General features: G+C 42.4%; 1 protein-coding gene across 1 annotated transcript; it reads right to left on the bottom strand.

Moving 5' to 3' along the window:
- Positions 1–1,801: 1,801 nt before the first annotated feature.
- On the bottom strand, positions 1,802–16,325 carry LOC129778774 (zinc finger CCCH domain-containing protein 14). The gene is made up of 4 exons (XM_055785878.1): positions 16,098–16,325; positions 13,326–16,020; positions 12,975–13,265; positions 1,802–2,762 (listed from the first exon to the last, which is right to left on the bottom strand). The coding sequence occupies exons 1-4, from the start codon at positions 16,134–16,136 to the stop codon at positions 2,515–2,517; spliced, it is 3,273 nt and encodes a 1,090-aa protein (XP_055641853.1). The 5' UTR covers positions 16,137–16,325; the 3' UTR covers positions 1,802–2,514.
- Between the last annotated feature and the right edge of the window lie 946 nt (positions 16,326–17,271).

The raw sequence follows: 17,271 nt of genomic DNA on the forward strand, positions 1-17,271 counted from the left end.
TATTCGCACCTTCTCTCGACTCATGTCCAATCACTGTTCGTTAGACGCGCTACTCTTTCGTTTTAATCTTGCCGATGGCAATATCTGTGCTTGTGGCCAAGGTTACCACGACATCGAACACGTTGTTTGGTCGTGCGAGGAGTATCTTGTTGCCAGATCGAATTTAGAAAACTCTCTTCGGGCTAGAGGAAGGCAGCCCAATGTGCCGGTGAGAGATGTGTTGGCTCGGTTAGACCTTGATTACATGTCCCAAATATATGTCTTCCTAAAAGCTATCGATCTTCGTGTGTGATTGTCCTTATATCCTTATATTCTCCTTTTCCTTTTCCTTCGCGAGAAATCAAATCCCTTCTTACTAACAATAGAATAAGGTGAAATGTAAATACATGTTAGATATAAGATAGGCTTAAGAATTGAGTATGATGAATGTGAGTGCGAATGTGAGTGTGAACATTGTCAACATATCCTTATATCCCATCCTTTTCCTGAAACAAAATGTCACCCTTCTAAACTCGAGCAAGCCGCGAGTAATCGGTTCTCTACCTCATTAACATTAGAATTAATAAAAAATGTTTATGTATACTTGTAACTATACAGATAGGAGTTTGGCTCCTTTAAACTTATGTAACTGAGCCTGTAAAAATAAACGATTTAATAAAAAAAAAAAAAAAAAAGGTTTATTGGTCTTTGTACGAAATGAGTAAGTAACCTGACTTATACGAGCAGTTGAAAAAAATGGGTATCACCAGTTCGTTTCTTTGTTGTTCTAGAGCATCCTGAATGGAATCTAACTGAGCCGTTGATAGGTTAGTGTTGGGATAGTCCTCCGAGAGAATTTCAACACTGATCTGCTCCATGCCCTCCCTATAGATGATTCCAGTTTCGACAAAGGTTTTCGTGTTGGCTTCGTTTTCATGAGCAGGATGAATAGCTTTTTTTTTGCTCATTCTCACCCCTTTAGTTTCCGGGAGCAGAGAATCTGTTTAGGTTTTTTGGACATCGGTTTTTCGTCACTACTAGGTAGTTCTGATCCTCGAGGGCGTTTTGTGGGTCCAAAGAAATACTGACTCAGTACTTGCTGTCGAGCTTTCCTTGCAGGAACCCCAGCACAACCCAACTCTTCAGTTTCCTGTTCTGAGCCTTCCTTAGGTTTTTCTTTCACGGAATGTGGACCTCGGTTGGATCTACCACTTTAGATCCAGTTTTTGCTGTGAAGTTACTCTCGTCACTCTCATCCTCTGGCGACTCACAACGAGTCGCAGTGTTCAGAATGGAAGAGAAGCAGAAATGAACATCCGCAGGTGCCTCACTCAGTACAACATCCTCTTCTACACTCATAAAGTAAGTCTTTATGAAAGTTTTTTTTCCGACAGAGAGAGGCTGCCGGAACCCAAAATGTTTTCAATGTGTGTATCGTTCATTGGAGTCTCACGAATCGCACGGTAAAGAAAGTCCGCTGCATCAGTGACTCGCTTAATGAAGTAAGGCCAGAGGTACTGTAAAGAGCGCTCTGGTGCATCACAGGCTCCGTTAGCGACAGGGTACTGAAACCCCCTCGAACCTCTTCACGAGTCGCGTCACACTTTTGCTTTGAGGTTTTATCCATTTATTTTTTGCATAATAACAATGATTTACATCTTTTACAACTATCCTCTTCAGAGGCTTGGACCCTCTGCTCTGGTTCTTAATAGTTTCAGGTTCTTTTCCGGAGATGCTACTATAGAAATCCGTCATTTGCAGGTTATAGGAGTTATAGATTTTCAGATTTGTTTATTTCACAATGATACCAAATGTTGGGAACTTACCTTCATGTTTCAACAGCATATTGTTTTTTTTAAATGGAGATATCGGATTTCTGTAACTAAGCTTATCTGAACTAGTATCTAAATCGATTATATTATTGTAATTCTCCATTCAGTGTGTATCGCACCCTGTTGCTCTCTCCCTTCCACTAAATCTAAATATGATATCAATGCATGATATCTCAATGTTATGAATTTAAAAGTTCTAACTGCCAACGTAGTGTAACAACTTTTGTATTTCACCCCTCAAACACGATTTTGGAAAACACTCAGTTGGTCGCTACAATTAATCTCCCAGCAAACAAACTATTTTGCGGTATGCTTTACTAGTGAAATTTATGACTTTTGGGTGTGCACTGCTTTATTTACAATCGGAATATTTCCGCTCGCTTTTTAAATAGAAATTGTAATTGTAACTGGAACTTAAAAATTACACTTTGCAAATGGGATTACTGACTGCTGATATTCCTTATACGCTACTGTATTTCAAATGCTGTTCGTTTTTACAGCGAGAGAAACGAATATAAATTAGCATAAATATATTAGAACTACAGAAACAATAAATTCGTCGTCGTATTGACACTCGAGAGAGAATAGGAAGTAAACGATACTTCAAGGAAACTGTTAGTACCTGCACGCGAGAGAAGATAATTCTAGTTTAAAAATCATAACATTAGAAGAGGTTGATAAGCAGCAATCCGCAAACACTCAACTAAGCCGAAAATGGGGAGATCCATTTGAACTTGTCCTTCGATGGCACCTCGTGGTAGTCTGATCCCGGCAGATCATGGTGGTAGAAGTTACACTCCACTTTGTTCATGCAGTGCTTCCCGAAGCGACACATTTTGGGGTGGTAATAAGGGCACATACCGTTCGTGCAGCCCGGATAGAATTTGCACAGCGCCGGCAGTGGTTTCGCGGTAATTGTTTTGTAGTTTTGCACCGGCACCACGGAAGAAGCTACAATGAGATAAAGTGATAAATATACGCCATTGTTTCCACCGCAAATAAAGATTTTTTTCATAAATTATATTTTTGTATTTTTTTATTTGGTCTAAACCAAGCAACTGAGCAGTCGCATTTCTTCATGAACAAAAAGGAAGAATCATGGAGAGATTGCTTGAAAAAAAATAACTCAGGAACGTTTGGTCCAGTGTTTTGGTGTCTTTCGCAATGTTTTATGTTATTATTGGGACTATGAGAAGAAAGCATGCTCTATTAAAAAAATGTTAAAATGTTTATTTTCATTTTTTCCAATAACACTCAAGCCTTAAAAAAAGGTGTTTTTTTATTCTTTTGACGTAGGACTACGTCTAACCGGAAGATATAGGGGGTGAAATGGGAATCTAGGCACTGAACAAGTAGGAAAAAATGCAAGATTTGGAACGCTTATAACTCGAGCATTTCTCAATAGATCGCAAAGGTTTTTGCATCAATTGATAGGAAATATATCTACGCATCTATCATAACGAATAACATTTCATTTTTCTTGAGATAAATAATTGAATAATTGTGAAATATCAAGCGTTGTCAAAATGCACTATGTGCCCATTTTTGATTGGTCCATTTTGTGCTCCTCAAATCGTACCGACCAAAACGGGCAACCAGCGGCAGCAGCGAAATAGAATGAAGCACGCTTGGAAAGGAAAAAGAAAAAAATTAACGATACATTGGTCGCAGTCTCACACATGCGTAATTCTCGAGCCAGCCAGTCAGCTTAAAAATCCCCGCTCCGCTGCCGTAACGATCATTCTTTGTGTGGACACCGACTGGACAACATCGTTGCTGGACGAGCTGGACGGCGAGGGATCGAGTGCCTTTCTCAAGGCAAGAGGGCGGAGGTGGTAGCGCTGGAGTAGAGTAATAGAGTAGAGCAGAGTTTTCAAAGGGCCTTTCTCAAGGCTAGAGACGAATGAACTGCAAAAGTTTAAAGTCTCTATAATTCAAGACCTTCCTTCCTTCCGTAACGATCACTCTCATTCAAACCGTACACCACATCGGTTCGCATCACAACACATCAACAAACCAACCCAAGCAGCCATGTCTGGACATGGTAAAGGAGGAAAAATGAAGGGAAAGGCAAAATCCCGCTCGAACCGTGTTTAGTTTCGGCCGCCGAAGTGATCGAGTTAGCTAGCAAAGCTGCTCGCGACGATAAGAAAACCCGCATTCGGAACAGAACACATTTGGTTCGGTGGACATCAAGACAACAGGCAGTTGCAGCGAGTGGCGAGTGGCAAACGCAATCGCAAAACGGCATCAGGTACCAGAAGAAAAAAGTTTGTTCTTTATACAAACTGCGTTGGTGGCAAATCCAGAGCAAGGCGGCATCGAGGGCATTCGAAATGGGTTTTTTTTTCAAAACCACGAGTACTAAGTTGTCTAAATTGGAACCATTCCATAAAACAAGGCGCTTTTCAGGGCCATTAAACCTTCCAAAAAAGAGTTTACGAAATACAGTTCAATGCTTTCTAAAACATTATCCAAAATAATAATAAAACACAAATTGATTTTTCATAATTTGTTTGCCAGGATCTGATGAGTATGTGAATTTGGCAGTTGTTCTGAGCTTATTGATAGTTGGGGACTTTCCTGATTATTCAATTTTCACCAATTCTTGAATTGTTTCCAGATTGAAAGTACAGCAATTTACAATTAGTTCGACAGTTAGCTAATTGGACGGACATGTAATGCGACTTATTTAGTTGGACATTTTTGTAAACATAGAGATCCAAATTATGACCCCACATTGAAAGTCGACACTGTACCACTGTCATCGCAAATGTTCAATTACAGGTTAAAATCGCCTCCAATGCGACACTGAGTGGCGCTTCGGCACGTCGCATTGAATGTAATTTACTGTACAACATGTCACAAAGCTGGATGGGAAGAAATTTTCCAACTGTGAAAGCTGTGGCGAGTGGCAACAAATCGCTAAACAGGAAGGTTTAGCCGAACAAGATGGGGATATCGAGTGATAACAAAACAATAAACTCTTTAGATTGAAGATAATTTTGTGATCCTGAAAAGGACCCTTTTTAGCCTGCATGTGAATCCAACGAGCGAACAAATCGTAATGAATGTATTTTTTTGCCATCGCTTCCTTTTAACGCTCATTCGTTCGTCTCGTTGGACTCGCCACTCTGGCTGAGTCTGCCGATTTGTCTCTATTCTGTGAGTGTGTACCGCTAGAGTATAAAACACGCGGACCCCAAAAAAATATCTTATTTTCTTTCAAACCGTAAACCCGTGTGGTTGTACGGCATCGGCATCGTGGACGTAACAAAGGAGGACAAGTTAAGGGAAAGGCAAAGTCTCACTCGAACCGTGCAGGTCTCCAGTTCCCTGTTGGTCGCATTCACTGATTGCTCCGCAAGGGTAACTAGGCCGAACGGATTGGTGCCGGAGCACCAATATTCCTAGCAGCGATTATAGAGTTTCGGCCGTCGGAGTGCTCGAGTTGGCTTGCAAAGCTGCTCACGACAATCAGAAAACCCGCATCAAGAACAGAGCAGCTTCGGTTCGGCGCTCATCAAGGCAACAATTAGTTTCAGTGAGTGGCAAAGTGTTTCTCCGGCACGTCGCATTAAATGTAATTTACTGAACAACATGTACAAGCTGGATAGGAAGAAATTTTCCAACTGTGAAAGCTGTGACGAGTGGCAAACGCAATAGCTAAACAGGAAGGTTTAACCGAACAAGATGGGAATATCGAGTGATAACAAAAACACAACACCAAAGGTTCTTTTCAGAATCATCAACATGTTCATAAAGAGTAAACAGTAAACTAATCCATTTTTCAGGTAGATAGGTAGGTATTCACGTAGGAGAAGAAAATAAAACAATATATTTAAAATATATATTTAACAAAAGCTGTTCCGTTTGTATAGTCCTACGTCACTCCGGTTATGTCCCCGACATTACCCACCCGTCTTTTTATATGTTATTTTTTATATATGTGCAGCGGACAACTAATGAAGTTCATTGCACAGTGCGCCAAAACAGAAAGATAATGGACAAAAAAGTTATTTTTTCTTATCTTCGCTCATTTTTCGTTGGCATATTCCCGCCACTTCAGTTCCAATCACCGAAATCAGGTAGGCTTCTCCACCTGTATCCTTCCGATCAGACTCAACAACTCATGAGCCGAGGCAACGGCTTCACTTCCCTTCCGAAGGAAGACGTAACCAGCGTTTTTTCGCTTCAGAAAATCCCAACGACGTCAGCTGGGATGAACCGGGTTGTGAGACTGTTAGGCTAACCACACCACACCACTGCACAATGGTCCAGGAGATGCATTTAGGAGGAAATTAGCATTTCGAGCTCGACAGTCATTCTCTAGACAAAAACTGTCTTCGACAAAGTTGTTACATATGATAGAGCGCTCATTTTCTTGTTATCAAAAATAGGGCGACCAAAATTGTCGATGAAATAAAAAAGACGGGTGGGTAATGTCGGGGACATAACCGGAGTGACGTAGGACTATACAAACGGAACAGCTTTTGTTAAATATATATTTTAAATATATTGTTTTATTTTCTTCTCCTACGTGAATACCTACCTATCTCCCTGAAAAATGGATTAGTTTACTGTTTACTCTTTATGAACATGTTGATGGTTCTGAAAAGAACCTTTGGTGTTGTGTTTTTGTTATCACTCGATATTCCCATCTTGTTCGGTTAAACCTTCCTGTTTAGCTATTGCGTTTGCCACTCGTCACAGCTTTCACAGTTGGAAAATTTCTTCCTATCCAGCTTGTACATGTTGTTCAGTAAATTACATTTAATGCGACGTGCCGGAGAAACACTTTGCCACTCACTGAAACTAATTGTTGCCTTGATGAGCGCCGAACCGAAGCTGCTCTGTTCTTGATGCGGGTTTTCTGATTGTCGTGAGCAGCTTTGCAAGCCAACTCGAGCACTCCGACGGCCGAAACTCTATAATCGCTGCTAGGAATATTGGTGCTCCGGCACCAATCCGTTCGGCCTAGTTACCCTTGCGGAGCAATCAGTGAATGCGACCAACAGGGAACTGGAGACCTGCACGGTTCGAGTGAGACTTTGGCTTTCCCTTAACTTGTCCTCCTTTGTTACGTCCACGATGCCGATGCCGTACAACCACACGGGTTTACGGTTTGAAAGAAAATAAGATATTTTTTTGGGGTCCGCGTGTTTTATACTCTAGCGGTACACACTCACAGAATAGAGACAAATCGGCAGACTCAGCCAGAGTGGCGAGTCCAACGAGACGAACGAATGAGCGTTAAAAGGGAGCGATGGCAAAAAAATACATTCATTACGATTTGTTCGCTCGTTGGATTCACATGCAGGCTAAAAAGGGTCCTTTTCAGGATCACAAAATTATCTTCAATCTAAAGAGTTTATTGTTTTGTTATCACTCGATATCCCCATCTTGTTCGGCTAAACCTTCCTGTTTAGCGATTTGTTGCCACTCGCCACAGCTTTCACAGTTGGAAAATTTCTTCCCATCCAGCTTTGTGACATGTTGTACAGTAAATTACATTCAATGCGACGTGCCGAAGCGCCACTCAGTGTCGCATTGGAGGCGATTTTAACCTGTAATTGAACATTTGCGATGACAGTGGTACAGTGTCGACTTTCAATGTGGGGTCATAATTTGGATCTCTATGTTTACAAAAATGTCCAACTAAATAAGTCGCATTACATGTCCGTCCAATTAGCTAACTGTCGAACTAATTGTAAATTGCTGTACTTTCAATCTGGAAACAATTCAAGAATTGGTGAAAATTGAATAATCAGGAAAGTCCCCAACTATCAATAAGCTCAGAACAACTGCCAAATTCACATACTCATCAGATCCTGGCAAACAAATTATGAAAAAATCAATTTGTGTTTTATTATTATTTTGGATAATGTTTTAGAAAGCATTGAACTGTATTTCGTAAACTCTTTTTTGGAAGGTTTAATGGCCCTGAAAAGCGCCTTGTTTTATGGAATGGTTCCAATTTAGACAACTTAGTACTCGTGGTTTTGAAAAAAAAACCATTTCGAATGCCCTCGATGCCGCCTTGTTCTGGATTTGCCACCAACGCAGTTTGTATAAAGAACAAACTTTTTTCTTCTGCTACCTGATGCCGTTTTGCGATTGCGTTTGCCACTCGCCACTCGCTGCAACTGCCTGTTGTCTTGATGTCCACCGAACCAAATGTGTTCTGTTCCGAATGCGGGTTTTCTTATCGTCGCGAGTAGCTTTGCCAGCTAACTCGATCACTTCGGCAGCCGAAACTAAACACGGTTCGAGCGGGATTTTGCCTTTCCCTTCATTTTTCCTCCTTTACCATGTCCAGACATGGCTGCTTGGGTTGGTTTGTTGATGTGTTGTGATGCGAACCGATGTGGTGTACGGTTTGAATGAGAGTGATCGTTACGGAAGGAAGGAAGGTCTTGAATTATAGAGACTTTAAACTTTTGCAGTTCATTCGTCTCTAGCCTTGAGAAAAGCCCTTTGAAAACTCTACTCTATTCTACTCCAGCGCTACCACCTCCGCCCTCTTGCCTTGAGAAAGGCACTCGATCCCTCGCCGTCCAGCAACGATGTTGTCCAGTCGGTGTCCACACAAAGAATGATCGTTACGGAAGGAAGGAAGGTCTTGAATTATAGAGACTTTAAACTTTTGCAGTTCATTCGTCTCTAGCCTTGAGAAAGGCCCTTTGAAAACTCTACTCTACTCTATTACTCTACTCCAGCGCTACCACCTCCGCCCTCTTGCCTTGAGAAAGGCACTCGGTCCCTCGCCGTCCAGCTCGTCCAGCAACGATGCTGTCCAGTCGGTGTCCACACAAAGAATGATCGTTACGGCAGCGGAGCGGGGATTTTTAAGCTGACTGGCTGGCTCGAGAATTACGCATGTGTGAGACTGCGACCAATGTATCGTTAATTTTTTTCTTTTTCCTTTCCAAGCGTGCTTCATTCTATTTCGCTGCTGCCGCTGGTTGCCCGTTTTGGTCGGTACGATTTGAGGAGCACAAAATGGACCAATCAAAAATGGGCACATAGTGCATTTTGACAACGCTTGATATTTCACAATTATTCAATTATTTATCTCAAGAAAAATGAAATGTTATTCGTTATGATAGATGCGTAGATATATTTCCTATCAATTGATGCAAAAACCTTTGCGATCTATTGAGAAATGCTCGAGTTATAAGCGTTCCAAATCTTGCATTTTTTCCTACTTGTTCAGTGCCTAGATTCCCATTTCACCCCCTATATCTTCCGGTTAGACGTAGTCCTACGTCAAAATTAAAGTAAAAACCCGTTTTTTTCATGGTTACTCTACATCCAAATTCTACATCAAAACTGTCTTCGAAAGACTTTTAGAACATACTAATACAAACTTTTTGCGATGCAGAACTTATCAATATGTTGATCCTACTCAAGATTATTGATGGTTTTTCACCCAAAAACTTATGATTTCAATTTTAATTTGCTCAAACACGAAAAAAAAATAGTCTTCAAAAACACACATCATGTAGAGTGAACTATGCTTTTTCAAATGCCGTTAATATACTTTGTTTATGTTTGACCCAGGAAGAATGACAAACAATTGCAGAGAGCGTATTTTTTGGGACGGAACATCAATAACTTTGAGTGAAGTTGAGATATTGACAAGTTCTGCATCGCAAAATGTTTGTATTAGTAAGCTCAAAAAGTCTTTCGAAGACAGTTTGTAGGTAGACTTAAAAATATAAAAGTTAGAGCAATAAAAAAGTTTTTTCATGGTGACCCTAACGCAACCTAAAAAAATGGCGCTATGTCAGTTATTTCAAGAGATAGAAAAAAAATTTTGTTCTACAAAGATGTCTCAAATAACTAGGACTACAACATTGTCGAACTATGTTTACCTCTATCAATAAAGTTAAGAAAATTATTTTTTTTAATTCATCGACAATTTTGGTCACCCGATTTTTAATAACACGATAATGAGCGCTCTATCATATGTAACAACTTTGTCGAAGACAGTTTTTGCCTAGAGAATAACTGTCGAGCTCTAAATGCTAATTTCCACTTGAATGCACCTCCTGGACCATTGTGCATTGATGTGATTTTTGATAACATGTCTCACCAGCCGAGGTTTGATTCGAGCGTTTCTTGATTAGGTTCCGATTGATTCGCAGCGAAGACTTTTTGAAGAAGGTTTGCAAAAGTTGCTGCTGCTTTTTCATCGTCACTTCTGGCCCAATTCCCAGAGGGCATTCTAAACGGTGGAATTTGTAACTGAGGTCGTTTTAGATTATTGTTTGCCTTCCATAGTGAGTAATTAGTATCTTGATTTAGTGACAATTCAGTTAAGTAATTATGGAATTTTTCTGTGGAGGCGATCTGGCGTAGTGGTAACATCCATGTCTCTCACGCTAAAGGTCACGAGTTCAACTATCACTCCCGACATTCTTCCAAAAAATGGAAGTAAAAAGTGACGAACCAGCCAAATGAGTTGAAAGTCACTATAATACAGATAAAAAAAAAATGGAATTTTTCATCTTTCTCGTCGTGTAATAGCTTCCTTAGTTTGCGTTCTGCCATATTGAGTTGGTTTTTAGATTCTGGCGATCGTTTGTATTGCCAGATACGTCTCAGACGCCGTTTTTCTGCAACTGCTACTTTTATGTGGGTGGCAGAAACAATTTTGTTGTGTTTCTGGGTCTTCATGGGTGGGGTAGCTATCTTCGCAGCATTCTTCATGAGTACACTGACCTGGTTAACTGCTTCCTCGATATAATGTTCGTTATCCAGAGGTAGATCGAGAATATTAGAAGAGATATATGTCTTATATTTTGTCCAGTTCGTTGAAATGTTAGTGAGATTGGATGACGTCTACTTCACTTGCTTTTCTATGAAGTATTCCAGAAGTATTGGTGAGTATTCAAACAATAAGTCCAGAAGAAGCTTCGGTCGAATTCGTTCACTATTAATATTTTTAGTGCACCCGTGGCCAAGTGGTTAGCGTCTCACATTATCATACCGGGTTTTCGGGTTCGACTCCCGTTTTGGTCGGGGGATTTTTCGTCAAAGAATTTTCTTCCGGCTTGCACTGTGGTCACGCGTATTTTAGAGCTTGCCCCTCGGAATACATTCAAGATGTGTTATTTGGCTTAAGAAATCTCAACTATGTACTAATAAATGACGCTAGTTAATGCATACGTTGAGACGGCAAAAGTTGCACAGGACGGTTCCCGGAATAAATCGCCACAGAAAACGACTGCAACAGAAACCACCGCTTATAAAATGTGTAGTAGGCTATAAATATTGTGGCGCGGTATTGTATTTCAAAACAAGAATTAACCGGGCAAACGTATCGCCCCAGGCAAACGTAACGCCCCGGGCAGACGTATACCGTCCGACGCTCGCTAGAGCTCGGTCGGACATTGCTAAAGGATCGTATCCTATGTTTCAAACTAACCGGGCAATCAGTGGATCCCAGGTTTGCGTGCGAGACACCGCCGCTTCCGACGGCGGGTCGGCGGTGGACTCGGATTGCGTCATCTTGGCGGCATGGGCCGCCTCGATTCCTTATCCTCGCCAAATGGGGACTTCGTCCCCATTACATTGTCCTCAGAATAAATTTCGAAAAACGAGAACAAGAGAATAAATTTATAATAGAAATGTGAGGCACATGATGTTTTTCCCGCGCCAAATATTTCTAGCCTACTACACTTTTTCTAAGCGGTTGTTTCTGTTGCAGTTGTTTACTGTGGCGATTTATTCCGGTCACCGCACAGGACACCGTTCAAGAAGAGTAATATTTTTTGCAACGGCGAGGATCCTCTGGCCAGTGTGCTGATTTGCCGCATGATGCAATGCCATAGCCAGAGTCAGTGATGACGTTGTGTAAGACGCAACCCCGAGTGGTAATTAGCCTTGATCCCCAAAATGTGTGTTTCGCGTTGAAGTCCCCAGCGACGATAAGTCGGTGCCCTTGGAGTGAGAAAAATTCTTTCAGTTCCTCCTCTGAAGGGTGGTGGTTCGGCGAAGAGTAGAGTGCTGTTAGTACTAATTTCTCTGAATTACTCTCGATGCACACAGCCGCTGCTGGGATATTTAGAGTACTGTGACGGTGCCATAAATAGTGTGGAATATCTCGTTTGATGAGGACAGCAGCCCCTTCTCCTGCTGACTCGTGAGGGTGATTTGTACCATAAAATCCTATCTCGTGATTCTGATGTTGTAGTGATCCGTCAGATGGGTTTCATTGATGAAAAAAACGTCAATGTTGTGTTGGTTTAAGAATAGTTTAATTTCATTCAAATGGTTATGTATCCCGTTTGCATTCCAATAGCAGATTTTCAAAACAAAATATTTTGAACATTGCCGTTTTTTTGAGAAGTTGTTGGCTGCGCAACATTTCTTGCATCATTGTTTGCATTGTACTATGAGTTCCATAATTGAACTCATAAATACTTGAAATTGGTCCGCGGGAGGAATTATTGGTGTGTATATATTATATAGTTTTTTCTTTCTCTAACGCGTTCACAATTTTGCTATAATCGTCAATTGCATTGCACTGCACTTTCAGCTCACTAATATTTTAATTTTCAGCGCGGGGTAAAGTGTTCTCTACCACATCTCTCTTTTTCGTCGGCTTTCTAGAAAAGCCAGATTTCACGAACGGATTGACTTCTCCATTCATTTCACTACGAGGATACTTCGTCCTTCTCACTCTCTATTAAGACTCTTGAAAGAGCGCCAGAAACAAGCGAGTGGGGTGCGAACTCGTACACTATCGCAACGAACGAACTTGCCACGGGCTTGAGGGTGAAAAAAAAGACTGGACTGCTCAGCTCAATAACCAAGCAGCCACAAAAACATATATAAGAATCATTTCAACAGTTTTCAAAAATCCTTTTTTTTGAATTACTACTACTTGCGATAAACTTCATTAGTTGTCCGTTGCAACAGCTTTTTTGAGAAAATCGAATTTTGAGTGTTATATTCGAAATGAAATAAAAATAAAACTATTTTTTTAACAGGCCCTTCTCAAAAGTAAGGCTAGAATCAAAATGAAATCCGATTATACAAATTGCCCTTTTAGTCATAAAGAATGCGTCTGCGAAATTTGAGCAAAATCAAAAAATACAAAAAATCGACCTTCAAATTCAAATGGAATCGCTCTAAAGATTTTTTTTAACATACCCAACGGAGGTGCCGAGGGTCCGGCGGAACTAATGCCATGGCTAGATGAGGGCTTGCTATGCATATAATTACAGTCCAATCGGTTGCAGATCTTATCGAATTTGCACGTCGGATGGAGGTACAGACATTTGTCACCGAATTTGCACGCCGGGAACGCTTTGCACGGGGTGCTGGGATGCAGGAACTCACAGGAATCGCCCTGGCGGCACCCTGGGAAATACTTGCACCGTTCTTTGATGATGGCCTTACTCTTGGATAGCCCATCAGAGGATACCGAAACAGAACTAAGCACTGTCGAAAAAACAAAAATGTCAAAGTTTTGTACTTCAAAGTATTGTTCCGAATACTTACATTGTGGCACATCATCGAATTTTCTGCTCGACTCGAGCTTCTTAATTTTTTTCGTCGGAGATTTGACCTCCCCACTGACAGATCCACCAGAACCATTACTATTCTTCCTTCGATCGTCCGTCGTCGGTCTGCGTTCATTCTCCCGCTCACGTCGCTGATCCTTCCGGCCATCAACACTCTCCTCGTCGATACTGTCCGTCCGTTCGACCGATTTTCTCTCCCGCCGGTCTCGCTCTCGATCCCGATGGTGGTTGTACTCCCCATCGGTGTCGTCCGCCTCGTCATCAGTCAGCGCGAACTGAATGGGTGAAACGCGCTTCCGCTTACGAGATGATGAATTCAAATCGATCTTCTCATAGTCCGTTTTCGACATATAAATCGGCGAGGAGGACACGCTATCATCAACCAGCAGTTCTTTTGTTCGTTGCAGAAGCAACTCATTCAAATCACTCGGGGATGACTTTCTGGCCGAGTTGGATGATCGCTTATCGCGCTTACGAGGACTGGGGGATTTCTTGGTAGATTTGGGCCGCCTATCTGGCGATCTGGAGGCTTCCCGTTTGATGTCCTTAACGACGGGGACAGCTGCCTTCACGCTAAACCGTTCTTTCCGTCTCTTGAGTGTTTCCTGGTGGAAACGGTCTTCGTCGTCGGTTCGGTTCTTCAGAGGCGTAGTGCTGTTGTCACTCGAAGCAACCTTAACTCCGATTCTATCCTTAATCGACGGTTTAGATTTGGAGGGAGGTGGCGGTGTGTGACTGGGGGAAGAACGAGAAGTGGTCTTCTTATATGCGCCATCCAGCGTAACAACAAACTTGGGGTTCTCTTCGGCATCATTCTTCGGATCACACTCGTCGGTCGCTTCATCATCAGCAGCAGTAGCAGCAGCGACAACGATAGACTGCTGATCGGCATGTTTTGTGGAAGGAACATACACGTAGCCAGTGTCGCTGTCTGTATCTGATCGTCCGGAAATCGATACAGCAACCGGTTCCGGGATGTACTCATCGTTTTCCTCCAGAATTTGTTGCAGCTCATCGTCATCGTCTTCTTCCCGTAAAACATGATTGACGATATCCTCATCATCATCATCCTCGTCAAATTCGTAGCAAACGTCCACTGGGGGAACTCCTTCGGACTTTGTTCCTGGGATTTCAATTAACATCCGCCGATGCCGCGGCGCACTTTCTTCACGATTGCTAATCGTTTTTTTCAAATTTGCTGCTGTTGAGCGCTGTGCTTCTGCCATCGCTTTGAGCAGCAGATTTTTACTGGGTTGCTTATTTTTGGGAATCTGAGGACGCGGTTGAACCTTCACAACACTTGCGACAGGGAGCTCCAGTTCGTCCTCCTCGTTATATTCCGGTTTGGGAGGAAGCACTATAACCCTGGAACCTATTCTGGTGCGCACTTCAGTACCATTGCTGACATTCCCCGACGATCGATCGCGATCTCGTTTGCGTCCCCGCTCGGGACTTCTCGTCCTGTCACGATCCCTCTCCCGGTCTCGCCTGCTACGGGATCGATCTCGACTACTCTCTCTCCGCAGAGATCGTAATGATGGCGAACGCCTTCGCTCCCGTCCACGACTTCGACTTCTGTTGGTTCGTGATCTCGCTTCCCTTGCTTTAGCTTGCTCTTCCATTTCTTTCCTGCGGAAAACTGGTACATACAACTCCCGCTCTTCTCTACGGTGCGCTGACAGACTAATAATATTCGATTTGTTTGCTGAACTTTCCGTCGCCGCTGGCTCGACATCTGTTGCCGGTTTCGGCTCTGGGCGCGTTCCCAAACGCTCCATGATGGATCTCTTCTTCTGAGTCGGAACGACCGGAGGCGGGGGAGTATTACTTCGTTCTTCTACCACCGGTTCGCGATCTTTTTCCGACGCTATAGATGCTTTACGTTTATCTTTCCTCCGAGATTCACCCACAACACCATCTTCAATATTCTCAAGATCATCGTCGTTTGCCTTTATGTTCAAAAAATCTTCATCTTCAGACTCATCTGAACGCATTGACCTTAGCTGCTTTTTTGCTTGTTTGATTCTTTGCTGGATTTCCTCCAGCTCTGACAATTCCTTCTGGTGTTTTTGTAAAGCACTGTGACCTGCTATTTCCGAGATAGTCGGAATATCGAAATCATTACCCATCCGTGGGTGAGAATTATCCTGCAGAGGCGGTGTTCTATCCCGTGTGTCTTTCTTTGGAACACTCACTTCGATATCGAGTGTTCTTTTCGCCTGCTGGATAAACTGATTCGCAAAAACATCCTGGATAGAGCCAACACCCAACTGTGAAGGATGCGGAGGAGTGTGTTGTTCCTCGATAGCTGTTTCCTTCGGGTCCGGACTTTTCTCTTTTTTCTTCGTCTTCTTATCTTTCTTCTTGTCCTTCCGCTCCTTCTGTTCACCGCCTTTGCGCTTCCCACTGGACTCTTTGGATATCTTACCGGCCGTTGTAGGGGCAACTGCTGTGGCCGGGAGTGTCACCTCCTCCAACTTTTGCAATACTTGATGCAGCCAACTCACAAACACCTCTGTTTGGCTACCCAAGAATAGCGTCAGATCGTCGATCATTTGCTGCCGCGAGCGTTTATTTGCAACCATAATCATCACGTAATCCGGCAACTCGTCGTCAATATATCCACTAGCTGAACCAGTTCCCAGTTCAATCAGCTTCGCCTTCACGGCGCTCTACAGATTGAATGGGAACAAGAAAAAACATAAAAGAAACTAATCATCAACAAAACACACATTCAACGGGAACCTACCCTCATCTTTTGACCGATTTCCGATCCGAGCGAATCCATTTCGAAATCCTGGCTAGACTGGCCAACCAACCACGGCTCGAAGCTATCGATTTTCCGTACAAACCCAGAACTACAAACGTGGATACAATTATTAGCTTATTTTGCCTTTCTACGAACTGCTGCTGTAACCATTTATGTGTGAAAAAACTTTTGCTTCTAGTGCCCCATCAGAGCAGTGAAGTACGTCTACGTTTTGACGTTTCGCGTTCGCACACTTTCGTCATCGCTACACGAAAAAAGATGGTCAGAATATCGGCTTTTTTTCGCCTGAACATAAATTTCTTTTTTCATCTCAGGGGCCATCCACATACCACGTGGACAGAAAAAGTACAACTGAATATTCCGCATTAAAAATATGTGTTGTTATCGAAATCCTAGCGATTATTCTGCATTGAATGCTTAGATGATTTTTTGACGTAGGACTACGTCTAACCGGAAGATATAGGGGGTGAAATGAAAATTTAGACACTGAACAAGTAGGAAAAAATGCAAGATTTGGAACGCTTATAACTCGAGCATTTCTCAATAGATCGCAAAGATTTTTGCATCAATTGATAGGAAATATATCTACGCATCTATCATAACGAATAACATTTCATTTTTCTTGAGATAAATAATTGAATAATTGTGAAATATCAAGCATTGTCCAAATGCACTTTGTGCCCATTTTTGATTGGTCCATTTTGTGCTCCTCAAATCGTACCGACCAAAACGGGCAACCAGAGCAGCAGCGAAATACAACAAGGCACGATTGGAAAGGAAAAAGAAAAAAATGAAGAAACATTGGTTGCAGTCTCACGCATGCGTAATTCTCGAGCCAGCCAGTCAGCTTAAAAATCCCCGCTCCGCTGCGGTAACGCTCATTCTTATCCAAACCGTACACCACATCGTTTCGTATCACATCACATCAACAAACCAACACAAGCAGCCATGGTTGGTTATGGCAAAGGAGGAAAAGTGAAGGGAAAGGTAAAATCCCGCTCGAACCGTGTTTGTCTGGAGTTTCCCGCAAGGGTAGTTAGGCCGAGCGTGTTAGTGCAGCAGTGCACCAGTCCACCTAGCCGGCGTTATATAGTTTTGGCCGCCGAAGTGATCGAGTTAGCTGGCAAATCTGCTCGCGACGATAAGAAAACCC

Source organism: Toxorhynchites rutilus, chromosome 3 (assembly GCF_029784135.1).
Source record: "Toxorhynchites rutilus septentrionalis strain SRP chromosome 3, ASM2978413v1, whole genome shotgun sequence".
NCBI classification, from domain to species: Eukaryota; Metazoa; Arthropoda; class Insecta; order Diptera; family Culicidae; genus Toxorhynchites; species Toxorhynchites rutilus.